At 56.5% G+C, this 26,368-nt stretch overlaps 1 protein-coding gene across 6 annotated transcripts in view; it reads left to right on the top strand.

Moving 5' to 3' along the window:
• TOM1L2 (target of myb1 like 2 membrane trafficking protein) overlaps positions 1-26,368 on the top strand; it is an 85,061-nt gene that overhangs the window by 30,401 nt on the left and 28,292 nt on the right. For all 6 annotated transcript variants that reach the window (XM_059048882.2, XM_059048881.2, XM_067022140.1 and 3 more), the window contains exons 2-4: positions 15,625-15,709; positions 21,469-21,547; positions 25,183-25,332. In XM_059048882.2, coding sequence (XP_058904865.1) covers positions 15,625-15,709; positions 21,469-21,547; positions 25,183-25,332 — 314 coding nt within the window. The remainder of the gene's footprint in view (positions 1-15,624; positions 15,710-21,468; positions 21,548-25,182; positions 25,333-26,368) is intronic.

The following is a 26,368-nucleotide window of genomic DNA, read 5'->3' as shown; positions in this document are numbered from 1 at the left end:
CCCCTGCATTGACAGGCGGGTTCTTAACCACTGAGCCACCAGGGAAACCCGAGATTCCTATCCTTCAGGAATACACACCTAGGGCTTGTGTATTATACTGAAGCCTGCGCGCCTAGAGCCCGTGCTCCGCGACAAGAGAAGCCACCATAATGAGAAGCCCGCGCACTGCACCGAAGAGCAGCCCCCGCTCGCTGCAAGTAGAGAAAGCCTCCGCTCAGCAACAAAGACCCAATGCAGCCAAAAAAAAAAAAAAAGAATTATGGCTACGTTTCTGTGTAATCTTCCTGTTTATTTTCTGTGTTGGTATTCCTGATTTTTTTATGTCGATACGTAGGCACGATTTTCCAGGTGATTCAGAGCTCTATTGGGTTTGACCTTGGAATGCAAATCACACGTGTGTCGTGTGTGTCTGTTTCTCCCGCGCTGCCCAGACTGGCTCTCCCTTTGGTCCTCCCTGACTGTCCAGGTGCCCCACCAGGTGGCAGAAAAACCAAGTCATGGGTCACCCACTGTGGAACAGGAGCTGTTACTAGGGAGACCTGGTCAGGATGACAATGCCTTTATAGTCCACGGAGAGGTTTTCTCATGCTCGGGACAGACTTGCACGCTGGGCCCAGCTATTTTTGATGGAAGAATTAAATAAGTTGGGTTTCCATGGTGGCGCAGTGGTTAAGAATCTGCCTGCCAATGCAGGGGACATGGGTTCGAGCCCTGATCCAGGAAGATCCCACATGCCACGGAGCAACTAAGCCCGTGTGCTACAACTACTGAGCCTGCGCTCTAGAGCCCGTGAGCCACAACTCCTGAAGCCCGCGTGCCTAGAGCCCGTGCTCCGCAACAAGAGAAGCCACTGCAGTGAGAAGCCCGCGCACCGCAACGAAGAGTAGCCCCCGCTCGCCACAGCTAGAGAAAGCCCGCGCGCAGCAACGAAGACCCATTATAGCCAAAAAATGAATAAATAAATTTATTTTTTTAAAAAAAAGAATTAAATGACTGGATTTTAGTTTTGGTCATAAGTTTGCCATTTTATTCTTAGTCTTTTGCAGTACAATAGCCCCTTTTCTTTTTTGTAAAACAGTAATAACAGAAAAAAATTTTAAAGATTTGCCTCTAAGCCGCACTGATTATTTTCACTTCTTTCTGTTTCTCTTCCCGGCACTATCCATATGCATCCCTTTAAAAAAAAATTTGTGTCTTGTGTTCTTTACATCATTACAAAATGTTTCTGTATGGTTTTAATAGCGATTACTTATAATGGCTACATGGTATTTAGTTAAGGTGATATAGACACCATCGTTTACTTAGCCACCACTTTTTTCCTTCATATTTGAGAAGTTTTAAGGATTTTAAATAGGGACTTCCCTGGTTGTCCAGTGGTTAAGACTGTGCTTCCACCGCTGGGGGCGCGGGTTTGATCCCTGGTTAGGGGAGTTCCGCATGCCTTGCAGTGTGGCCACACAAAAAAAGAATTTAAAATAATACTGTATTGAACGCATTCCCGTGTGTAGCTCTTTTCCTTTTTTTGCAGCTTTATCAAGATCTAATTACCATACCATATGACTCACCCTTTAAAGTGTACAGTCCAGTGGTGGTGGTTATATTCGCAGCGTTGCGAAGCCGTCACCACAATCAGTTTTAGACCATTTCCATCCTCCCAAGTCCGTCAGCAGTCACCCCTCATTTCCCCCAACCCTAGGCAACCACCAGTCTACTTTCTATCTCTATAGATTTGCCTGTTCTGGACGTTTCATGTAAATGGACTTATCCAACCTGGGGTCTTGTTTCCCATTTGAAAAATTGTGAAAAAAATATAAATAACATAAAATTTGCCATTTTTAAGCGGCATTAAGTACATTCATATTGTGAGCAGCCATCACCACCATCATCTCCAGAACTTTCTCATTTTCCCAAACTGAAATGCTACCCCATCAAACCCTCACTCCCCACCCCTCCCCTAGGCCTCGGCCCCCACCCTTCCACTTCCTGTCTCTATGGATTTGTCCACTCGAGATCCCTCTTGTAAGTGGTATCATGCAGTATGTGTCCTTCTGTGTCTGGCTTCTTTCTTTTTCTTTCTTTTAAATAAATAAATTTATTTATTTATTTATGGCTGCATTGGGTCTCTGTTGCTGCGTGCAGGCTTTCTCTAGTTGCGGCGAGTGGGGGCTGCTCTTCGTTGCGGTGCGCGGGCTTCTCATTGCAGTGGCCTCACCTGTTGCGGAGCACGGGCTCTAGGCACGTGGGCTTCAGTAGTTGTGGCACGCGGGCTCAGTAGTTGTGGCTCACAGGCTCTAGAGCGCAGGCTCAGTAGTTGTGGCGCCCGGGCTTAGTTGTTCTGCGGCACGTGGGATCCTCCCGGCGCAGGGCTGGAGCCCGTGTCCCCTGTGCTGGCGGGCAGGTTCCTGACCCCTGCGCCACCAGGGAGCCCCGTCTGACTTCTTTCAGTTGGCATAGTGCCTCAGGGTCCATCCATGTTGGAACACACATCTGCATTTCATTCCTTTTTATTGCCAAGTATTATTCCATTGTATGGATATTTATCTGTTCTTCAGTTGACGGACATGGGTTATTTCAGCGTCTTGGCTGTTATGAATAGTGCTGCCGTGACGTTCAGGTGACGGTGTTCAGGTGAAGGTGTTCGTGTGGAAAGATGTCTTCATGTCTCTTGGGTGACCCGGGAGTGGAATTGCCGGGCTGGGTAGCTTTTTATTTGAAATATCCCTTTAAGCTAAGAGTCCTAAAGAGATTATTAGATTCAAAGGACAAGAATCTTTTACAGCATGCCCCTGGATGTCTGTTGTTTTTCCAGAAGGTTCTTAAAGGTGTGTGGCCGCCAGTGAGGTGATGCTCTGGTCTCCCGATAGCCGTCCCAGCAGTGGGCATTGTTGTTTTAAAAGTGTGTGTTGTTGGGCTTCCCTGGTGGCGCAGTGGTCGAGAGTCCGCCTGCCGAGGCAGGGGACGCGGGTTCGTGCCCCGGTCCGGGAGGATCCCACGTGCCGCGGAGCGGCTGGGCCCGTGAGCCGTGGCCGTTGAGCCTGCGCGTCCGGAGCCTGTGCTCCGCAACGGGGGAGAGGCCGCAACAGTGAGAGGCCCACATACCGCAAAAAAAAAAAAAAAAAAGTGTGTGTTGATTCAGGAGTAGGAATTTAGCTTCTTTGCTCTGACGCGGGTATTTCTCCTTATTAGCTGCTCTTCCTCCTCAGGCTAGACCTCCACATGGGAAACATCTGCTAGCATGTGAGCCCCATTCGAGGGGGCTGTTTTCGCCTGGTCCCCACAAAAGCTGTGAGTGGGTGGCCCGGAGCCTGTTCCTCTGCACCTGGTTCCGGGGCCCGGCTCTTTGCAGGAATCGGCCACGCACTCAGGCTTCACCGAGCACAGCCGGGGTGAGCCCTGGGGAATGTGCGGGAGGCTTCCTCCAGGCTGGGAGTTTTGTAATTGCTCTTTGAGGCTGGAAGGAGACCTTCCTTTTTGGCGTCGCTCAATATGACGCCCGTGGTCCCTGGCTAGTCTCGTCGGCTGAGGGGTGCCTGGCCGGCGGGGTGCAGCCTGTCCTGGTCGTGGTCCTGTCCGTCCACACACTAGGAGCGGTTTCAGGCGCCCTAAAAGCCTTGGAGGCGGCTCCTCTGCCTTCCTGAGGTCCCGTCCACAGAAGGCTTGAGGTAGGTCCTGTCTGTTGCACACTCACTAACTCACTTAACACTCACCCCCTGTGAGGGGGAGGGACTGTTGTGTCCGTCTTTCTGGATGACTGAGCTGAAGTTGAGAGAACTGGAGGTATGTGGCCACGGTCAGATGCCCGGGGCCGGCCTGGGCCCCGCGCTCGCCCCCTCTTCCCCGAGCAGTCAGGCTGGCTGCGTGCTCCGGCTTGGGCCCTCGGGGTCACCGTGATCTGTCTCCACCACGCGCTGTCGCTGCTCTTGCAGGAAGCCTGCCTCTCACAGGACGGGGGGCTGTTCCCAGCTGCGGCCCCTCCTCCTGCAGGCCCGCTGGGGGGTGGGCTCTGCGGGCCTCCCTCCGCGTGGCACTCCCCCGCGCTCGCTGGGTCACGGTGTGCGGCCTTCTGCCTACTTGCTGTTCTGTGCCCGCCAGCGCCCTGGGGTGGAGGCCCCTCAGTCAGTTTGGGCTTGAACTGGGAAGCTTTCAGGGGCTCCAGGGCTCGGCCTCTTCCCCTCGCCTCTGCCCTGGGGGTGCGCGTGGGCGAGGCCAGCAGCCGCAGAGCCGCAGGCCGTCTCGATTTCCTGCAGCTCTGACCTGAGCACCAGCTCCCGGCCGGACCTTTCTCTTCCCCTCAACCGGCCCAGTGGCCTGGCTGTCGGATAACAGCCGGAGACCCCGGCGGCCCCGCGCTTGCGGCCTGGCCTGGCTCCTGCAGAGCCCTGCGCCCCCAGCTGCCCACCCGGCCCTAAGTCGGCACCCCCAGCCCCCGTCCCGCACCGCCTGTACCCACTCGGGAAATGCTCCATCCGGTGCCCCGTGTCTCCGCCTCTAGAGGACACACCCACGTGCACCTTAAGCTGGGGACTTCCAAGGGGGTCCCAGTTAAAAAGAACTTGGGTCAGCAGCCTGGGGCCAGTGAGGCTGACAGGCGTCTCCTCTGTGCTGTGGGCCGGCCTGAAGGGCCCCTTTGTTGGGGGAGGGGAGCGTGTGGTGTCCTAATTAGGCCGGCGTGGGCGCCGGGGCTCGGACAGAGCTGCCCCTTGGAACCGAGCTCTCCAGGTCGGAGAGTAAGTTAGTGGTTTTGTGCATTTGTCCGTCTTTAAAGAAAATACGAGATTAAAAAGAGGAGAAAACTAAATGCAGTGTGGTCTTCTGGATTGGATCCTGGACAAAAAGGGCATTTTAGTGGAAAAACTGGAGAAATCCAAATAAAGCCTGGAGTTTAGTTGCTGCTGTTCATTTTTCAGTTTTGACACATGCACAGCGGTTCTGTAAGATGTTAACATTAACAGAAACTGGGAGAAGGGCACATAGGGACCCTTACACAATCTCTGCGACTTCTCAGTAAATCTGAAATTATTCCAGTATTAAAAGTTGATTAACGAAAAAAAGAAGAACAAGGAGAGAGTTGACCTGGCAGCTGATTGCCCTTGACCCCTCACCCCTGCTGCCTGTACATGCCTCGGCCCAGGCCTTCTCAGCTCCACCTGGGAAATCAGGAGGGCGGGCTGGGGCCGGGGACCGGGGCCCTGGCCGCTCTCGAGGCCCCAGCCTTGTCTGTGGGTGTCGGGGTCCCAGGCCGCGTGCGCCAGGGTGACCTCGGTCGCGGCTCCCTGCAGGCAGTGCGCTGTCGCTGTCGGGCTGCTCACCCCTCAGCCTCACCTTCCTCCCCTCTGAGAGGGGCTGCCCTCCCTGAGGCCGGGGCGGGGGTACATGCGACGAGAGTCTGTGAAGAGCCCGGCCCAACAGCAGGTGTGCCCGCCGGACAGCGGATTCCTCCCCTTCCGCCCCTTCCGTGCGAGAGGAGCGCGCAGCGGCGCGTTGGCCACGTGAGGTCAGAGGTGGCAGCTCTGAGAGCGCGGCGTGGCCGGTGGGAAACGGGCAGCCTGCCCAGGGCCCACGTCCAGAGTCGGGAGACGTGACTTGTGTTGTGAGTGACTCGTGGCCAATCTTACCGGCTGGGCTCTGAGACCTGGGAGCTTCGGCGTTTGGATCCCTGAGGAAATGGTGCCTCTGCTTCGCAGGTGGGCCGGGCCGTTGGGCACTTCCTTCCGGAAGGGGAGCCCCTGTGGCGCAGAAACCCAGAAATCAGGAAGCTGGGTATCTGCAGGCTCCTGGGCATCGAGCGGCCCGGGTGGCTGGTGGGCGGCTGTTTACCTGTAGGTGGCAGTGGTGACACGGGAATGCGGGGGAAGGGTGTGGGGGGACATGGCACGCGGTGGGTGGCCGGCGGGGGGGCGGGGGACGCTGGCCACTGAGTCACGGGCTCTGCAGTGCTTCCTGTTTCGTGCTTAGTTCATCTCACAGCTGCCACATGAGAAAACCCCTGTGATTATCGCATCTTAGAGATGACAGAAAGCCTTAAAGAGGTTGCGTTCCGGGGGTCACACAGTAATTGGCTGAAGTTTGAAGCCACCAAAGCATGGGTCCTAACTCCCTGCTCAGACTCGACAGTCACGCCTGTTTCTTCTGCTTCTGAGCCCAGAGGGAGACCCTGGGGACAGCTGGCGCCCACCGCTGGTCTCCCCGGGCCACCCAGGGCCCGGCGCCCAGGGCCACAGAGCGTGTGCAGTCATCGCCGCTTGGCATCACAGGCCAGGCCCTGGCGCGGAAGCGGAGATGTACTGCCTTCGTGCAGCTGCAGGTTTAGACGGGAAGCCAGGCACCCCCACAGCTTGTACGGCCGTCACATTGGAAGAACCTCCCAGAACAGAGTTAGAACGGCCTTGAGAACTCGGCCCTGGCATGGACTGTACCGTCAGGTGCTGGCGCCCGTCAGAAGCAGCCCTGGGGATGGTATCTAAGGAGGCTCAGGGGAGGATGTGGCGGCAGCGCTAGACACGGGCAGGCTGGCGGGGCGAAGGCTTTCCAGGCCGGAGAAGTCCACGTGACCTCCTGGGGGCGGAACGCAAGGCCCCTTGGCTGGCAGTCCTCTGGGCCCGGATGTGGTTCCCGCTTTCACACTCGGGCAGATAACCTACTGTTTCCTGAAATGAGGGCTCAGCTCCGATGGCTCTCCTCCTCCCTTCATTTGCTCTCAGTGATGATCGGGTTTGGTGACGTTCTGTGTAAGCCCAGGGATGCTAAGTTTCACCACTTCTGTTCAGCACGGCGCTGTGAGTCCTTGCTGGAGCCATTACAGCAGAAAAGAAATAAAGGGCGGGCTTCCCTGGTGGCGCAGCGGTTGAGAGTCCGCCTGCCGATTCAGGGGACGCGGGTTTGTGCCCCGGTCCGGGAAGATCCCACGTGCCGCGGAGCCATGGCCGCTGAGCCTGCGCGTCCGGAGCCTGTGCTCCGCAACGGGAGAGGCCACGACAGTGAGAGGCCTGCGTACCGCAAAAAAAAAAAAAAAAAAAGAAAGAAAGGGCATCCAAATGGGAAAGAAAGAAGTAAAATTATCTCTGTTCACAGATGACATAAACTTGTATGTAGAAAACCTAAAGATTTCATGAAAACAAAAGAAACCTGTTAGAATTAATAGATTCAGCAAAGCTTCAGGATAAAAAAAATCAACACTCAAAAATCAGCTGTATTTCTATACACTAACACTGAACAATCTGAAGAGGAAATTGAGAAAACAGTTTCATTTATAATAGCATGAAAAAGAAGAGAATCCCTAGGAATTAACCAAGGAGGTAAGAGACTTATACACTGAAAACTACAAAACATTGCTGAGAGAAAGGAAAGGAAATAAATACCTGGAAAGACAACCCATATTCATGGGTTGAAGACTTAATACTTTTTTTTTTTTTTTTTTTTTTTTTTTGCGGTATGCGGGCCTCTCGTTGCTGTGGCCTCTCCCGTTGCGGAGCACAGGCTCCGGACGCGCAGGCGCAGCGGCCACGGCTCACGGGCCCAGCCGCCCCGCGGCACGTGGGATTTTCCCGGACCGGGACGTGAACCCGTGTCCCCTGCATCGGCAGGCGGACTCCCAACCACTGCACCACCAGGGAAGCCCTTAATACTCTTAAGATGACAGTACTACCCAAAGTGATCTGCAGATTCAATGAAATCCGCATCGAAAGCCCACCATCGTTTTTTGCAGAAATAAAAACTCCATCCTAAAATTCATACGGAACCTCAGGGGACTCCAAATAGCCAAAAACAACCTTGAAAAAGAAGAACAAACTTAGAGGACTCAACTTCCCTGATTTCAGAATTTACAGTAATCAACACAGCGTGGCACTGGCATAAGGACAGATGTAGACCAATGGGATAGAATAGAGAGCCTGGAAATAAATCTTCCTGTATATGCTCAACTGATTTTATTTTTTTTTTGCGGTACGCGGGCCTCTCACCGCTGTGGCCTCTCCCGTTGCGGAGCACAGGCTCCGGACGCGCAGGCTCACTGGCCATGGCTCACGGGCCCAGCCGCTCCACGGCATGTGGGATCCTCCCGGACCGGGGCACGAACCCGCGTCCCCTGCATCGGGAGGCGGACTCTCAACCACTGCGCCACCAGGGAAGCCCGCTCAACTGATTTTTGACATGGGTGCCGAGACATTTAGTGGGAAAAAGACAGTCTTTCCAACAGATGGTGCTGGGAAAACGGGATATCCCCATGTAAAAGAATGAAGTGGGACCCATACCATAGAAAACTTAACTCAAAATAGGGCAAAGACCTAAACATAAGAGCTAAAACTATAAACGTTTTAGGAGAAAACAGGGGGATAGCTTCATGCCACTGGATTTAGCAATGATTTCTTGGTTATGACACCAAAAGAAAAAAATAGATAAATCAGACTTAATCAAAATTGGAAACTTTTGTGCATGAAAGGACATTATCAAAAGAGGAAAACACAGCCCGCAAAATGGGAGAAAATATTTGCAGAGCATATATCTCATAAAGGATTAATTTCCAGAATATATAAATAACTTCTAGGGACTTCCCTGGTGGTGCAGTGGTTAAGAATCCATCTGCCAGTGCAGGGGACGCAGATGGGTTCGAGCCCTGGTCCGGGAAGGTCCCACATGCCACGGAGCAACTAAGCCCATGTGCCACGACTACTGAGCCTGTGCTCTAGAGCCTGTGTGCCACAACTACTGAGCGTGTATGCCACAACTACTGAAGCCCGCGTGCCTAGAGCCTGTGCTCCGCAACAAAGAGCAGGCCCCACTTGCCACAACTAGAGAAAGCCCACACACAGCAATGACGACGCAACACAGCCAAAAATAAATAAATAAATAAAAATTAAATAACTTCTACAACTCAACAACAAAAAACCAAACTACCCAATTTAAAAATGAACTTGAGTAGACATTTACCCAAAGAAGATATACAGTTGGTCAATAAGCATGTGAAAAGATGGTCAACATCACTAAGTCTTTGGGAAATGCAAATCAAAACTGTGATGAGATACAAAATAACAAGGAGGTGAGGGTGTGGAAAAACTGGAATACTTGTGCACTGCTGCTGGGAGCATAAAATGGTGCAGCCTCTGTGGGAAACAGTCTGGCAGTTCCTCAGAAAGTTAAACGTGGAATCACCGTATGACCACCAATCCCACTGCTGGGTATACACCCGAAAGAATGGAAGGCAGGGACTCAAACAGGTATTTGCACACCCACGTTCATAGCAGCATCACTCACAGTAGCCAAAAGGTGGAAACAACCCATACAGATGAATAAACAAAGTGTGGTCTCTACGTGCGATGGAGTATTATTCAGCCTTAAAAAAGAAGAAAATTCTGACACTTGCTCCAACATGGATGAATCTTGAGGAAATTATGCTTCATGAAATAAGCCAGTCACAAAAAAGACAAATATTGTATGAATCCACTTATGTGAGGTGCTTAAAGGGGTCAACTTCATAAAGACAGAAAGTAGAAGGGTGGGTGCCAGCGGCTGGGGGAGGGGGACGGGAGTGAGGGTTTAATGGAGACAGAGTTTCAGTTTGGGAAGTTGAATAATTTCTGGAGATGATGGTGATGACGGTTGCACGACAACATCCATGTACGTAATGCCACTGAGCTGTGCGTTTAAAAATGGTTAAGATGGGGGCTTCCCTGGTGGCGCAGTGGTTGAGAGTCTGCCTGCCGATGCAGGGGACACGGGTTTGAGCCCTGGTCTGGGAGGATCCCACATGCCCCGCGGAGCAGCTGGGCGCGTGAGCCACAAGTACTGAGCCTGCGCGTCTGGAGCCTCTGCTCCACAGCAAGAGAGGCCGCGACAGCGAGAGCCCCGCGCACCGCGATGAAGAGTGGCCCCCGCTCGCCACAACTAGAGAAAACCCTCGCGCAGAAACGAAGACCCAACACAGCCAAAAATAAATGAATAAATAAAGTTTTAAAAACCCACAAAACACTTAATTTTTAAAAAATGGTTAAGATGGTCAATTTTATGTATATTTTACCACAATTTTAAAAAAAATCGCGAGGGACTTCCCTGGTGGTCCAGTAGTTAAGACTCCGAGCTCCCAATGCAGGGGGCCCGGGTTCAACCCCTGGTCGGGGAACTAGATTCCACATGCCGCAACCAAGAGTCCGCGTGCCGCAACTAAAGATCCCACGTGCCACAACTAAGATAGCATGTGCCGCAACTAAGGCCCAGCACAGCCAAATCAGTAAATAAATAAATAAATAAATAAATATTATTTTAAAAATCACCAAAAAAGAAAAGAAATCATAGGCCAATGTACTGTCAGAGTGGGGTAGGGGACTGGGGGGATCAGAGATCACTGGGACCTGTTACCTCATTTGGTGGGAAACAACACCTAGAGAAGGAACCAGAGAAGAAAAGGGAAGCAGAGTCCAGGAGCTCAGGGTTAACGTGGCAGAGCCAGGACTGGAGCCAGGGTCCTCGAGCTGTAGGGCAGGGACTCGGTCTGTCTTGCCTCCTGCTGTGGCCCCATGCCCAGCCTTCGGTGGCTGTTAGCTGGAGGGCTCTGTCCCATTCCTTCCCCGGGGACCCCCCCCCCGCCCCCTGGCGCTGTTGGAACACGTCTGTCCCTGCCTTGTGCCCACAGGTTCTGATGGGAAGGCACAGGGCGGGACCCAGGCAGGGGTGTCTCACCTGCAGCCAAGGTTGGAAGCAGGTTCTCCATCACCACCCACCCCCCTGCCCTCTCCAACTGCAGGGTGGGGAGAGGGGCTTACGCAGTCCCTGGGGACTTCACAGCAGCTCTGGCTGGTTCTTCCTGGCTTGTCTTGTCCTGTGTGCCCTGCTTACAGGGGCTTGCCGTGGTCTGTCACAGTTGGTGGGCAGGGCCGGGGTTGCCACCCACTTCCCCGGGGCCCTGTGGCACTAGGGCCCAGCGATCGGGGCCCCTGTGCTGTGGCCGGACTGGGTCACGACTGGCCGTTTCCCTCTCCCTGCCCGCAGGTCAAGGACGGTGCAGGGCACTTCTCAGGCTGCCAATCTCAAGTACACGGCGTGGGGACCACGGGGTTTTATCTTGCCTTAAAGTTTCAGAGGAAGCTGCCTCTAGTCTGCGGGCTGGTCAGACGTACTTTATCTGCCTTTTAAGAGGGGTGAGGGAGGAGTGGGGCCTGCTGGCGTAGGAAAGGACATCCCACAGAGCAAGGGTGAGGCTCCCCAGTCGGAGAGGACCAGCTGCAATTAACATTCACAAAGCAGGTTAGGAATCTGGAGCAAGAGGCCACCATGGCCGAGTACAGTGTTGGGGTTGATTTTTCTTTCCCCCTGGCTGGTCTGTGCCCACCCGCCCCACTAGCATGTAGCAATTGGGAATCCAGAAGGCTGCTTCCGTCATTGGTGCGTATCATCAGATGAGCTTCCTGCCCATCCAGACCCCCTTTCCTCCGTTCTCCACACCAGGCGCGAAGCAACCCGGAACGCTGTTTCTTTGCGCCGGCACCTCTGGGCTCCTTCTCACGCTCTTGATTGTTGGGGAGGTGGAAAATTTGGCTGTATTTTCCTCCGTTCTCACCAAAAGGATGTTGCTGAATGCCAAAGTGCTAATCCAGCCCTCTTCTGCCTTCTGGTGCTGGGCGCTTCTGAAGTAGCTCCATTTCACATCAGAGTGTGGACGTCTGCAGCCAAGAAACCGAGACACTGGGTCTCGAGGCTCCTCCCAGCCAGACCACCTGGGATTTCCCACTGCTTGGGAGGGGTGAGGGGTGGGGTGCTGGAGAAAAGCCGTGCTGGGAGAGGGCGCTGGCATGGCTGGCATGGTCGAGCGGCCCCCGACCAGGTATCAAACCCGTGCCCCCTGCAGTGGAAGCGCGGAGACTTAACCACTGGACCGCCAGGGAAGTCCCAGGGTCGACCTTCAAGGCACCCTGGCCCCCAGCCCACACCAGGCAGGAGCCAGCCTTTTCTGAATGGAGAAAATGCCATGGCAACAGCATCAGGATGACGCACTCTTACGCTGAAGGTTTAATGGGAGCTGTGTCTGCCCCGGCTCAGCCCTGCCCTTCACAGCCCTGTCCAGCCCTGCCCTGCTCAGGCCTGCTCAGCCCCTGGTCATTAGCATATCACCGGAACCTCTAAAAGGTCAGCCCTTTGCAGCCCGGGTCACTGGGGCTTTGATCTGTCTCCATCCCGAGGGCTAGCTGGCGGGAGTGACTTGGCCCTTGCCCCCTGGAGCATTGTGTTTCTGCGTTGCACCAGGATGTATCTTCCGTTTTGACAGTTTACGTGATAAAAGAAATGAGCCTGAACTTTTCCTCCTCTGGCCTGGGGACGGGACGGAGGGAGGGAGCCCATGGAGCGGCCACAGTTGCAGGGCAATCAGATCCAACTCCGTTCTGTTGCTGGGGGAATTCTTTTATGAGGAGAGGAAAACGAGAACTGATTTGAGCTCCTTTGTCAGCCGTACCTCCTTCATCTGTCTCAGCCGAGCCAAATACCCACAGCTGTATTTCTGTGGCACTTCCAGCAAAATGAAAAGAAAGAAGCATTCTTTGGGGGTTCTTTATAATCAAAAGAAGTATCTACCTTTTAGCTTGAAAACTCAGAACCCCGGTAACTGAATAGAAAGCGCTGACCCCGAGGATGGGTTCTCATGCCTTTGACCCCGCTTCCCGGTGCCGGTGGAGGAGGGAGGGGGAGGGGGAGGGGGAGGGGGGAGGGGGAGGTTCATGGACTCTGCTGCTGCCCCGAACTTGGATGTGAGGTTCACTGATTGAATGTTTCCTCTGTTAAGCCTCCAAGACAGTGTCCCCGTGGCCCTGCCACGAGTCTGTGCCGTGGCCCGTGCTGTGACGGGACAGACCACCGGCGGAGGGCGGCCCTTTGGCCAGCCGGCCTGTCCCTTCGCTGGCTCCGAAGGGTCGCAGGCAGGACGGCTTTATTAGGAGGCCGCTGGGTTTGTGGCCGCAGACAGCCCTGCTGTGTGACCCCGGGGGGAGTCCCCTCCTCTGGGCGTGGACACCTTGAAGGGGAGGGGGCCCTTCAGAGAGCCGAGTGGCCGGGCTGGCGGCGGGGGGGGGGGGGGCAAGGGTCGTTCCGACGCTGCCTCGTGCTGCCCTCGCCTCGAGCAGCCTCCGCCCTCAGTCTTGCCTTCCCCAGACTGGACGGTGCTTTGGCCATTGCTCCTGCGTGCCTGCCGCCGCTCTTCCCCGATCACACGCTCCGGCCAGGCTGCACCGTGGCTGAGACCCCCGCCCTCCGGCCAGCCCACCACACGCACGGGCTCATCGGGGGCGACTTTGACCGCTTGGGGGCGGGTTTGCTCCTCCGCGTGTAGGGAGTCTTTGGGTGCCCCGGGTGACGAATAAAGGGGGTGAAAAGCTTGGGGATATAGCCCTTTGGGTAAGAATTAAAGCAGTGAGGCTTTTTGCATGCAGACTGAAGGCTGTCGCACAGATGTTTGGTGCAGTAGCGGTAGCTGTTGGGAGTGTGTGCTCACCGCTTGCAAGGACAGCGTTCGTTTGGGCGTGTGAGTTCCAGGGTGTTGTGTACAAAACGAGCGTCCCTTCTCCGCAGCTGCCTCCGGTAAAACAGGGCCACTTCCACCACGTACAGAGGTCGTGGGGTTTTTACGGAGCGTCAGTGGAAGTGCGGGTTGTTGGAAGCTTTTGTTGAAAGGGCGGTGGTGGTCTTCCTCTCGAGAACTGTGCAGTTAGGATGGGGCAGGCTTGGAATTCAGCCAGGATCCCAGCGTTGGGTCCAAACTCGCCTGTGCTGACTGCTGAGGCCATATCAGCAGATGCCTAGGCGTTAGAGGCAGACAGACCTGAGACCGGATGTCAGTGCCACCCACTCAGCTATGTGATCCCGGCCAAGAACCCAACCTCTGAGCCTCACTTCCTTCTTTCTAAATGTGGGAGAGAATCATGCCTACCTTAGGGGGATTTTTTTAAAAAATTTTTAATTGTGTTAAAATACACGTAACAAAATTGGCCATCTTCACCATTTTTAAGTGTTAAATACATTCACATTGTCGTGCAACCACTCTCTAGACCTTTTTCGTCTTGCAAAACTGAAGCTCTGTCCCCATTCAACAGCAACTCACCACCTCCTTCCCCCAGCCTCTGGCACCCACCATTCTACTTTCTCTCTATGAATTTGACTACTTTATGAAGCTCAAATAAGTGGAATCATACAGTATTTATCTTTTTTGTGTCTGGCTTATTTCACTCAGCATAATATCCTTGAGGTTCTATTCACGTTGGAGCAGGTGTCAGAATTCCCTTCCTTTTTAAGGCTGAATAATATTCCACTGTGTGAACCTACCACATTTTGTTTATCCCTCATCTGTGGCTGGACACCTGGGTTGCTTTCTGGCTATTGTGAATAATGCTGCTGTGAACATGAGTGTGAAAATACCTCTTTGAGATCCTACTTTCAACTCTTTTGGGTGTGTACCCAAAAGTGGAATTTCTGGATCATATGGTAGTTCTCTTTTTGATAATCTGAGGACCTGCCATATTTTTTATCAGGGCTATATCATTTTCCACGCCCACCAACAGTGCACAAGCAGTTTCTCCACATCCTCTCCAGCACTTGTTATTTTCTGGGTTTTTAAAATATATTTATTTATTTATTTATGGCTGCACTGGATCTTCGTTGTGGCACGAGGGATCTTTTAGTTGCGGCACGCAGGCCTCTTAGTTGTGTCACGCATGTGGGATCTAGTTCCCCCACCAGGGATCGAACCCGTGCCCCCTGCATTGGGAAGGCAGAGTCTTAGCCACTCGACCACCAGGGGAGTCCCTATTTTCTGTTTTTTTTTTATAGCAGCCATCCTAGTGGGTGTGAGGTGGTATCTCGTTGTTGTTTTGATTTGCATTTCCCTAATGACTACTGATATTTAACACTTTATTTTATTTTATTTTTTTGCGGTATGCGGGCCTCTCACCGTTGTGGCCTCTCCCGTTGCAGAGCACAGGCTCTGGACGCGCAGGCCTAGCGGCCACGGCTCACGGGCCCAGCCGCTCTGCGGCACGTGGGATCCTCCCGGACCGGGGCGCGAACCCGCGTCCCCTGCATCGGCAGGCGGACTCTCCACCACTGCGCCACCAGGGAAGCCCTAACACTTTTTTTTAATGGACTCGTTGGCCATTTGTATATCTTTTTTGGAGAAATGTCTGTTCAGGTCTTCTTTATTTATTCTAAAGTACACTAACTCCTTCTCAGATTTACAAATATTTTCTAACATTCTGTAGGTTACTCCGTTTTTACTCTGTTGATTGTGTCCTTTAATGCGCAGAAAGTTTTAAAATTTTGTGCAGTCCAGTTTATCAATTTTTTTTCTGTTGCCTGTGCTTTTGGTATCACATCCGTGAGTGAAGTCATTGCCGCACCCGATGTCATGAAGACTTTCCCGTGCGTTTTCTTCTCAGAGTTCTAGCTCATGGGAGTTTGGTGAATGGGGGGTAGTGTTAGGAGTCAGCCCTCGGCCCCCCTCCCAGGTACTCTCGTGGGAGCAGCACCCAGAGCTGCTGCCGGCTCAGCCCACCTGCTTGGTGGGAGGGTGGGGTGGGTCCGGCTCCCTGCTCTTTCCTGCCGGGGTCCTTATTCCAGGAGGAGTGTAAGCCAGTTTTCTTTCTGACTTTGCAGAAAAGGCTACAGACGGCTCCCTGCAGAGCGAGGACTGGACGCTGAACATGGAGATCTGCGACATCGTCAACGAGACGGAGGAAGGGTGCGTGTCCCCCGGCTGGGGCAGGCGGGCGGCGGGCCGCTCGCGTCGGTCCGTGCCCGGCCTGCTGCCCGGACACCTGACCGGTGGTGCCCCTTGTCCTGTCACCCCTCGGTCCACCGCCCGCCCGCCCGCCCACAGTCAGAGCGGTGACCACTGCTTTTAATCACAAGGGGAATGACGTGGCTCGGCTTCCGGGTCCCCTGCAGCCCGATCCCCACCTCCTCCCGCCCTCTGCAGCCCTGGGGACTGGCTGGAGCCCCAGGAGGGAGAGGCCCCCGGGGTGTGTGGTGGAAGGCGGGGCGCAGGGAAGGCTCGCGAGGCCCAGGGCCCCCCCACCCCTGCGCCGCTGGGTCTGTTCTTGCTGCTGTGTTTGCGTCCTCATCTGCATCACAGGTACATTCCGTGTGTACTGTTTCCAAATTAGTCGGTGTGTGGCCCTCCGTCCACAGCGTAAAAATGGAATTTACGGTAGCCGCGCCCTCTGAAACCATCTCCAGACGTGGGCAGCCCTGGCCCTGGCGCCGGCCTTACTGGCCTTGCCATGTGGAGGCCGGGGGGCAGCCTCTGACGGCCGGCCCTGCCTTCGCTCAGCAGACACGTCCCGAGTGGCCACCTCGTGCCGGGTCCCAGAGCGAGTACCGGGGCACAGCAGGGGCGGGACAGGCGGAGTCCCTGTAACCAGCAGGGCGGTTACCACGCCCCCTGGTCAGCTGGTGACGCGGCTGGGGAGGAAGAGCGGGGGCTGGGCGCTTGCGAACGAGTCACCCAGGAGGGCCGGGCCCAGGTGGCTCGAGAGCCGGAGGTGTGAGGACCCGGCCGGGGAAGGGCTTCCCAGCGCGCGGCCCCAGGACAGAGGGGCTCTGTTGTGTCTGAGGGACAGCAGCGGGGCCGGGGGGCCGGGATCCAGGCAGGGACCCTGGCTTCTGCTTGGTCTGAGGTTCATCTTACTTGTGTATTTTTAAAGATTTATTTATGATTTGTTTATTTCTTTTTGGCGGCATCAAGTCTCAATTGAGGCATGCGGGATCTTTCCTTGTGGCGCGCGGGCTTCTCTCCAGTTGTGGCGCGTGGGTTTTCTCTCCTGTAGTTGTGGTGTGGGCTCTGCGGTTTGTGGCACGCGGGCTCTAGTTGAGGCGGCGGGCTTAGTTGCTCCGCGACGTGTGGGATCTTAGCTCCCTGACCGGGGATCGAACCCACGTCCCCTGCATTGTAAGGCAGGATTCTTTACCACTGGACCACTGGGGAAGTCCCCATTTTAATTTATTTTATAGTTTTGTTTTTTCTTTAAACTTATCTGGCTCCGCCAGGTCTTAATTGCAGCACTCGGGATCTGTAGCTGCAGCATGTGGACTCTTAGTTGCAGCATACAGGAGCTAGTTCCCTGACCAGGGATTGAACCGGGGTCCCCTGCATTGGGAGCACGGAGTCTTAGCCACCGGACCACCAGGGAAGTCCCTGAGGTTCATTTTAGGGACCACGCTGGCTGCTGTGCCCAGGACGGCTGGGCTGGGGCTGTCACCATCACCCTGGTGTGAAGCGATGGCAGCTTTGACCGGGGTGGCAACAGAGGGAGTGAGAAGCCATGGGAGTCTGAGCATTTCTGAAGGCGGAGCTGGTGGAATTTGCGCTGTGGCCCTGAGAGGAGAGACGGGATAGATAATTCAAGGTTCGGGGCAGCCGCATCCCGAGGCCCAGCAGGCCAGGGTCGGAGGTTCAGCTAAGGTTCAAGCCCTTCCGAGGCGACGCTGGCGGGAGGGGCGGAGGGCTTGGCCGCCCTGGGCGCAGCATGTTGGGAGCCCCCTGGGAAGGGAGCTGCGGGCGAACAGCTCGGTCCTGGCAGGAGACGGGACGTGTTGGGGAGCTGTCCACGTTGATTGAGCCCACGGCTGGGGCACGGCCTCTGGAGGCCGAGGTGGGTGCTGGACGGGCGGCCGAGGCTGTGGGTGCAGAGAGGAGGAAGTGGGAAGTGCCGGGCGGCGGGGGCGTCTGGACCAGAGGCCGGAAGGGGGCCCAGGCCGCGGGCACCCCAGCTCCCTTTGCCCATGTCGCCCGCGCCTCCGTCGGCCACACCGAGCTCCTCCCTCCCCCACGGGCCTTCCTGACGTCTCTCTGGCCCCGCTGGTCTTTTGGTTCCGTGAAGCTCCCACTCTCATGCCCAGCTTGTGGGTCCCCAGGAAGCGCGGGACGTGCACACGTGTGGGAGCGGAGCGTCCTCGTCCCGTGGGGGCTGGAGCCCAGCCCCTTCCCCTGCCTTGTCGAGGGAGGGTCCTGGCCCCTGCCGTCGGCCTCTTCCTGAACGAGACCAAGGCTGCCCCCTCCCTGTCCCGACGCCCCGCGGATAAGCCCGCCTTGTGCGATCCCCTCACAGCCTGTATTGTACTTGGGCCCATCACAGCTCAGACTCGAGTGTTTTGATGTGTTGGGGAGGGAGTGTCTGTCTCGCCCCGAGCCCCCTGAGGCCGGCATCTGTCCTCCTTACGGCTGTGTCCCCACCACCTGGACACAGGCGTGAGGTAAGAGAATAAGTGGGCAGAGTCCCTGGGGTCTCACGGCCTGAGGACCAAGGGGGTCGTGACTCAGGGCGACATGGGCTCCACGAGGGAGGCCGGTGCCAGGCGCCTGGGGAGGGGCATCCGGGTGGGGCCCAGCAGCCGCCCAGGGCTCAGCGGGCAAGGTGGGTGGATGGCAGGGCAGGAGAGAGGGACCAGGGGCCTGGGTGACCCTGGTGGGTTCCGCTCGCATCTCGGTCCGCTCGGGTATGAAGTGGGCCCCGGCAGTGGCTCGCTCGTGGCTTCACTGCCCCGCCCCGTGCCCGGCCCGTGCGAAGCCCCGGCCCACACCAGCTCAGGCAGCGCCCTCCAGCCCGACGGCGCAGGGCCAGACCTTTTTAACGATGAGGGGCCGAGGCTCCGGCACGGGAGCTCTGTCTGCACTTGCTTTATTTGTCTGGAGCTCACCTCTGGGACACGGTCCTGCTGGGCGCCGAGTTGGTGAGCTGTCCTGCGGGCCCCTCCCTGGGCTTTTGCCCTAAGGCCAGGCCGGGGTCAGCTCCCGCCTGGGGCCGTGTGTGGCTGCGCCTCGTGCCCCGGGCCCTTGGTCGCTAGGCAGGAGTGCCCTGGCTGGATAACCTCCCCGGGATGTTTTAGACCCCGTTTACCGGGCCGCAGCCAGACCCGCCTCGTTCGGTGCAGCAGGCGCGTGGGTTTGGTGAATGCCCTTCCGGCAATTCTGACATGCGGCTCTGGTGAGGAGCCCCCGACCTGGCCGTTTTCGTGACCATCCGGGACCTTCCCCAGCTCTTGGACTCTTTGTGCCCCAGCATCTAAACCGGAGGAGCCCCGGAGAAATGCGATGGAGCAAGGGGACAGCAGGCAGGGGGCGGCCCGGAGCAGAGGAGGTGTCCAGGGTGGGAGGGGCGCGGCATCGCCCCCCAGGGGGGTAAGTGGGAAGCAGCTCAGAGGTGGCAGTTCTGGAGCGGAAGGACAAGGCGGGCTCAGGATGACCCGAGAGGAGGTCTCTCCTGGGTTTGGGGTCCGGCTCCCGCGGCCCCGACCTCTCCCCCTGCTTGGGGCCCTTTCCTGCTCTGCTGGGCTCCAGCACCCCACTCCCCTCTCCCAGTTCCCTGCTCTGCGTCCGATCGGGACAGGACTTTGATTCTGTCTCTGAGGCTGCTTCCCTGGCGCGAGAGAGAAATACTCGCTCGGGTGCTCCCCCGTGCCTCTCAAGCAGCATTTCCCCGGTGGATTTTCATTTTCTCTCTAACCCGGGAGCCTGCGGCCTCTCTGATCTCCCGCCACCGCACGCCCCCCCCAACCCGGGAGCTCCGTGAGTCGCAAGTGAGAAGAGCCCTGGGAGGCCCTTGCCATGTAGCGCCCCGTGGGAGTTCAAGAGGAGGGGCGAGAGTGTGCTGGCGGGGCCTTTGAGACAGAGGCAATCAGTCCCCACTCCCGCTGACCCTCACCGGCCCCAGGCCACAACGTCCTCAAAGCCGAGAGCCTGTCAAGACCCATGTTTGCAGAAATCAGCACCCCTGTTTGGGAACTGCAGCCACACTACAAACACACCTGGCAGGGACCCCTCCCCAGGGAGCCGAGAAGTCCCGCGGGGAAGCCGCGCTTCAGGTGACTCGGGTCCGTTTATTCCTTCTAGAAGCCTCGCCGTGCTTCTATGTGTTTCTGTTGCAGTTGGGCTGATTGGCAGAGCCGCTCGCCTCTCCTTCCCCAGCTCCCTCACGCACTTCTTGAGAGCATTTTTTTTTTTTTTTGTCTTTGTTTCTGCTCGCAGGCTTTCTCTAGTCGCAGCAGGCGGGGCGGGGGGGGGCTACTCTTCTTTGCGGTGCGCGGGCTTCTCATTGCGGTGGCTTCTCTTGTGAAGCACGGGCTCTAGGCGCGCAGGCTCAGTAGCTGTGGCGCCAGGGCTTCGTTGCTCAGCGGTATGTGGGATCTTCCCGGACCAGGGCTCGAACCCGTGTCCCCTGCGTTGGCAGGCGGATTCTTAACCACTGCGCCACCAGGGGCGTCCTGGTAGATAGATTGTATTTACAAACTGTCGGAATAGGAGGCCTCAATTTAGGAAGCTTCACTTTAGGAAGCTTCACTTTAGGAAAAACCCAGATTATGCTGGCCTGCTGATGGGTGGGCGGCAGGAACCCCCTTGTGAGAGCAGAGGGCGGGGCTCCCCAGAGCGGGCCAGGGGCACCGGGGGACCCTTAGACGCGGGCCCTGCGCCTAGCAGATGCCCTCAGGGGCTGGCTGGAGACCCGCCTCCCAGCGTAGCTGTGCTTTCAGGAGGAGTGTGTACTCTGGGAGCGGACGGTCGGCGTATGACGGAGCTGTTGTCAGCTGGAGGCCCCTGCAGCTCTGCCTGCAGGGCCCCCAGGAAGCCGGACCAGATCCGGTACCTAAAACACACAACTCCCAGGGTTTTGAGCAGACTTACTTCCATTTTCTCAGGGAAAAAGGAGTTCCACAGAGCCTAGAACCTGGATATCCAGATCTGCACAGGGACCTGGCTGTTCCTGCCGGTGTTTTCTCTGGCGGGTTCCCTTCAGTGAACCCACCAGCGGCAGGCTGGTTATTGTTCCGGGTAAATCACACTTGCACGTGATGTGGAATTCAAGAGGGCTGCAGCCTGCGACCTGGGGAACAGCCCCTCCTCCTCGGCCCTGGCGCCCTCCCCACGGGTGGCTCCCTCCAGGGTCCCCTCGTGGCAAAGATGTGTGCGCTGGGCATTCCTTGTCCTTTTGTAACTCACGTGGCTGCGTCCCCCGTGCCCTGCTCTGCAGACGACGCTCGCCTGTATCTTTGGTGCGTTAAGAGTGTCTTTTTTTTTTTGGTGGTACGTGGGCCTCTCACTGCTGTGGCCTCTCCCGTTGCGGAGCACAGGCTCCAGACGCGCAGGCGCAGCGGCCACGGCTCACGGGCCCAGCCGCTCCGCGGCACGTGGGATCCTCCCGGACCGGGGCACGAACCCGTGTCCCCTGCATCCGCAGGCGGATTCTCAACCACTGCGCCACCAGGGAAGCCCCCAAGAGTGTCTTTATTCTTCTGTGCGTCTGCATGGTACGCCGTTGTATGGATAAGCACAATTTAATTCAACCTGATTCACACTGATGGACATTTCGTTTGTTTCCCGTGTCACATTTACAAACAGGCGGTAGCCAGTAACCTCGTATACATGCTAGTTGGCACGAGTGGCCCTGACCGTGTAGGCTGGGGCCCTGGTGGGATTGGCAGGATCTGCCTATGTCTATTCTCCAGGCCAAAGGATGCCATTCGAGCCCTGAAGAAGCGGCTCAACGGGAACCGGAACTACCGAGAGGTGATGCTGGCGCTGACGGTGAGTGCCCCCCTGCCCTCCCCCGGGGCGGGAGAGCGTCCAGGAGCCGCAGCTGGGGGCGGCCTGGAGTGAGCGCTGCCAGGGGTAGCTGTGCCTCCTGCTGCCGCCCCGGCGTTTCCAGCCTCTGAGACGGGTGAGCCAGCAGGGACGCGGCACGGGCAGTGTCGTCCGGTGCAGAAGCCCAGAGCAGAGAAGCCACAGGCCCGGCCGTGGGTCCCCGGTGGCCAGCAGCCTGCTGTGAGGCACTGAGGCCAGCTGCTTCTCTAGGGGTCAGCTTCCTCCTGGTAAAGGTGCCGACTTCCACGGAGCCACCTGCCTGAGGCGAGGCTAGCTCTTCGGATGTGAACTCAGACGCTTCCAGAAACCTTCCCAAATAGTTTCATCATCTGCTTTTACGGGTGCGGAAACTGAGGCTCGGGGAGGCCCAGAAGTTTGCCCAGACTTCACAGCTGGTGAGGTGCCGACTGGATCATGGGATAAAAACTGAACATCGCTGCAGAGGGTCTAGGGAAAGCCAGCGAGTAACTCCTTTCAGGAAGGGACAGACCAGATTTTTGCCCGTCTTTCAGATGTCAGAAAATTAGAAGGGACAACTTCAGGTATTATTTCTGTCTTGAAAGCTAACGTTTTTTTCAAATGCGGCAAAAACCAGGCCACAACGTGTTCCTCTAATAGAAACTGTAACAGGTCAGCATGTGGACCTCCCTGTAGGGTTGAATAGGGGGTTATTTATCCAAAACAGCCATAACATGTTGCTTTTAAACCAGAGAAACTGTTTGGATTTCCTGCCCAAGTGAAAACCCAAGACTTATTAGAGTTCTCTGCCAGGGAATTGGGGTTTGAATAATGAGAAAAAGACCAGTTGAGAAACAGGGAGTTGAAAGCTTTTGTTTTTTCCTCAGAATTCAACTGCAGCTTTCACTAAACCCAGAGTGATGCCCAAAATGAACTGTTTTCAGTAAAGAAATCACCGGGGACGGGCAAAACTCACGACCTCTTAGCACGCAGGCCATTTTCCTGGCATCTAAACACCTCCCGCTCCGTGCCCAGCACCATGGTAGCTGCCTGGGATGGAGATCTCTCCACCGTGGGCCCTGCCATTCCTTCCTTCCTGTAGTAGAGCGTGAGGGCCACCATTTAGTGTTTCCGTAAGTCTTACATTTAAGTCTTTAGACCGTTTCAAATTAATTTTTGTGACTGGTGTAAGGTAGAGGTCCAGTTTCATTCTTCTGCATGTGAATATCTAGGTTTCCCAACATCATTTATTGAAGAGACTGTCCTTTCCCCGTTGAGTATTCTTGGCTCTCTTGTCAAATGTTAGTTGACAGTATATGTGAGGGTTTATTTCTGGGCTCTCAGGTCTGTTCCATTGGTCTGTGTGTCTATTTTTATGCTAATACCACACTGTTTTGCTTACTATAGCTTCATAATATAGTTTGAAATCAGGAAGTGTGATGTCTCCCACTGTGGTGTTCTTTCTCAGGATTGTTTTGGCTGTTCAGGGTCATTTATGGTTCCATGTGAATTTTAGGATTGTTTTTTCTGTTTCTGTGAAATCTGTAGATGGCTTTGGGTACTGTGGACATTTTAACAATATTAATTCTTCTGATCCAAGAACATGGGATACCTTTCCATTTACTTGTGTCTTTACTTTCTCTTACCAATGTCTTGTAATTTTCAGGGCACAGATCTTTCACCTCCTTGGTTAGATTTATTCCTAAATATTTATTTATTTTGATGTGGTCAGGCCTTTGCTGCAAATCCCATGATGCCTTTGGGAGATTTGTGAAAGGTGCAGACCCATTTTCCGTCTGCCGGAGGCCCAGCCTGGCACACACTGCCCGGGCTCACGTCTGCTCTCGTGGCTTCTCTGTCTTGTCCTTGAACTAACCGTGTTCATCCATCACAGTCCTCCCGCTTCCTGAGGGCCTTTTAACTTCATATCTGCCCCCACCACGGTTGTCAAGATGTACCCCAAATAGGAGTTGGTCAGAGGTCTGGGGCTGCCTGCTCAGGCATTCGTGTGGCTCTGATTGCTTGGAGGCGCCGTTTGCCTACTCCGCGGGCCTTAGCTGCATTCAGGAAAATTCCCAGCGTGTTTCACGACCAACGACCCGCAGCGACAGATTTGCCCGTTCGGTAGAGCAGCCTACAGCGGGCTTGCCGGCCGGGGGGCACTTCCGCAGCTCCCGCTCCGCCGGGCGGCCCCACCGCCTCTGTCCAGGGCATTTTCAGGACCGAGTGAGGGAACGAGAGCGTGGCAGAGGTTGCCTGTCGTCGGAGGCACTCACTGGCCTTGGAGGAGGGTGGCCCTGTGCCTCAGGGCGGGCGGAGGCTCAGAGGAGGCTGCGGGGGATCCCGTCCTGCTTCTGGCCTGACCAGCAATTTGTACCTACCCCACTTTCTTCACCTTCTAAGCCTTTTAACTCTGAAAAAAAAAAAAAAAAGGGGTGGGGGATAACAGCCTCCACTGAAAAAGGGTGAATGTGTTGTGAGGACGGAGTGAAATTACGCACGACGTGAAAGCGTCTCGCCTGGGTCAGCCACGCAGCCGCGTTCCTAACGCGACTGCTAGGAACTTTCTCCGTGACCGAGCTTCCTGCAGGGAAAGCCCGTTGTCCGACCCTAGCCCCGGGCAGTGGCTGCCTGGGGTCGCCGGCGGTCAGTTAGTTTAGGCAACTGAGGACAAGCAAAGCGGCCAGCAGTGTCCCCTGATGCTGGTGACGTCCTTCCGTGCAGGCAGTCCCCGCCAGCCAGCTGTGGCCTGGGTGCCGGCGTGGGAGGGGCCGGCTCATTGTCCGGGTCAGGGGGCTTCCAGAGAGCAAAGGGGTCCGGAGAGCTGCCTGCGAGGCTGGAGGGACCCTCCAGTGGGTGCCGTGAGCTCAAGGCCCCTCGCTCGTCTGGTGGGGGCCCCGGACAGTAACCCCGCGACACGTCCGCCTGCACTGGCCCCCCAGGCGGGGCTGCGCTTCCGACGCGCTCACCCTAACTGCAGTCCTGCAGCGGGCGCTCGCACCCACTTTGCAGGCGGGGAGGCCGAGCTCAGGCAGACTGGCCCTGAAAGTGGACCTGAGATTCAAGCCCGCGCTGGCCATTGGTCAGAACCCACAAGCACTGTGCTTTCCTAGTGGCCGAGGCCTGTGTAACCTGCTTTTCCAGACGAGGAAGGAGGGGCAGAGCCGATTCAAATGTGGCCAAGGCTGCGAACCGCGTATGGGGGAGGGAGACCCAGGTCACCGCCGGTCTCAGTTGTGGAAGCAGCGCTGTGTGGCTGTGTGGGGCATTCGCCTCTTCACGACCGGCTCCAGTAACTCCCCAGCAGTGCAGGCTGCTCCAGTGGCCTCCGCCCGGGAGGGCCCGCGTCCACCGGCTGTCGCCACCAGCCCAGAGGCTCGTTTCCAGGGATGCTTGGTCGTTTTGACCCCGCCGAGACCCCAGTACCCTTCTCGTGCAGATGCGGTGCCGCCCGAGTGCTGTGCGGGCCCAGAGACTCCAGCCAGCAAGGGGCCACCTGTGTCCTGCGGAAGGGTTTGCCTCTGGAGGATCCCGTCGGCAGGAGGGTCAGCAGTGGGGAGACGGGGCGGCGTCTCCTTGGCCCCTGGGGGTGACCTCTGTTTCCATCCCGCCCGCATCAGGTGCTGGAGACGTGCGTGAAGAACTGTGGCCACCGCTTCCACGTCCTCGTGGCCAACCGGGATTTCATCGACGGCGTCCTGGTCAAAATCATCGCTCCCAAGAGCAACCCGCCGACCATCGTGCAGGACAAGGTGCTGGCTCTCATCCAGGTGGGTCGGCGGCTCCCCTCAGCTGGTTCCTGGGGAGAGGGGAAGGCGGGGCCTCCCATCAGCGAGTCCCCACGCTTCCCCGTCATCGGAGGAGAGGCTGGGTGCTTCTGGGTTTAAATATTTGTCGAGAAACACTTGTTTTCTACCCTCATCCTGCTGAGATGACCCCCTCAGCGGTGGCTCTCCTGGCCGTCGCCGGCTGTGTCCGGGTGCCTGGCCCTCAGCTGCCCATGGGGGCCAGGCCTGGAGCCTAACGGAGCCACGTGCCGGGTCCAGGTGCCACAGGGCGGGGCCCACTCTGGGGTCATGGGGGTGGTCTTCAGGATTCACTGAGGACGTGACAATTCTGTTGAACCCTGAGGGGTGACAAGCTAGGTAGAAAGGTCAGAGTGCAAGGGGCATGGCAGGTAGAGAGCTGTGTGTGCAAAGGCCTGGAGCATCGAGAGCACAGGTGACACTTTGGGACGTGTTCATTATTCATTGTCCTGTAACGGATTACCCCAAACTTAGCAGCTTAGAGCAACAGACGTTTATTACCTCCTGATTTCTGTGGACCCAGGGGTTCAGGAGCAGCTTAGCTGGGCGGTTCTCGGGAGGGTGCAGTCAGGGTGTCGGCCAGGGCCACCTCCTCCGAAGGCTTGGCTGGGGCTGGAGGAGCCACCTCCAGGCTGCTCCCACGCGGCCCCCCCGCCAGCGGCCCCCCCGCCAGCAGCAGGTGTCTTGGTGTCCCGCGTCCTCGCCGTCGTCTTCCTCGTAGCCCGTCTGACGGGTGCAGAGGTTTTGCGTCCCGTCGGCCTTTTTAAACCCGTCTTGGAAAGAAGGTGATGTTATTTCCATGTTGAATATGCTTTTAAAATGAAAAGTTGGGCTTCCCTGGTGGCGCAGTGGTTGAGAGTCTGCCTGCCGATGCAGGAGACGCGGGTTCGTGCCCCGGTCCGGGAAGATCCCACGTGCCGCAGAGTGGCTGGGCCCGTGAGCCGCGGCCGCTGCGCCTGCGCGTCCGGAGCCTGTGCTCCGCAACGGGAGAGGCCACAAC

Source organism: Kogia breviceps, chromosome 19 (genome assembly GCF_026419965.1).
Source record: "Kogia breviceps isolate mKogBre1 chromosome 19, mKogBre1 haplotype 1, whole genome shotgun sequence".
NCBI classification, from domain to species: domain Eukaryota; kingdom Metazoa; phylum Chordata; class Mammalia; order Artiodactyla; family Physeteridae; genus Kogia; species Kogia breviceps.
The sequence above is the reverse complement of the archived record's forward strand: the minus strand, read 5'-3'. Positions and strand labels throughout refer to the sequence as shown.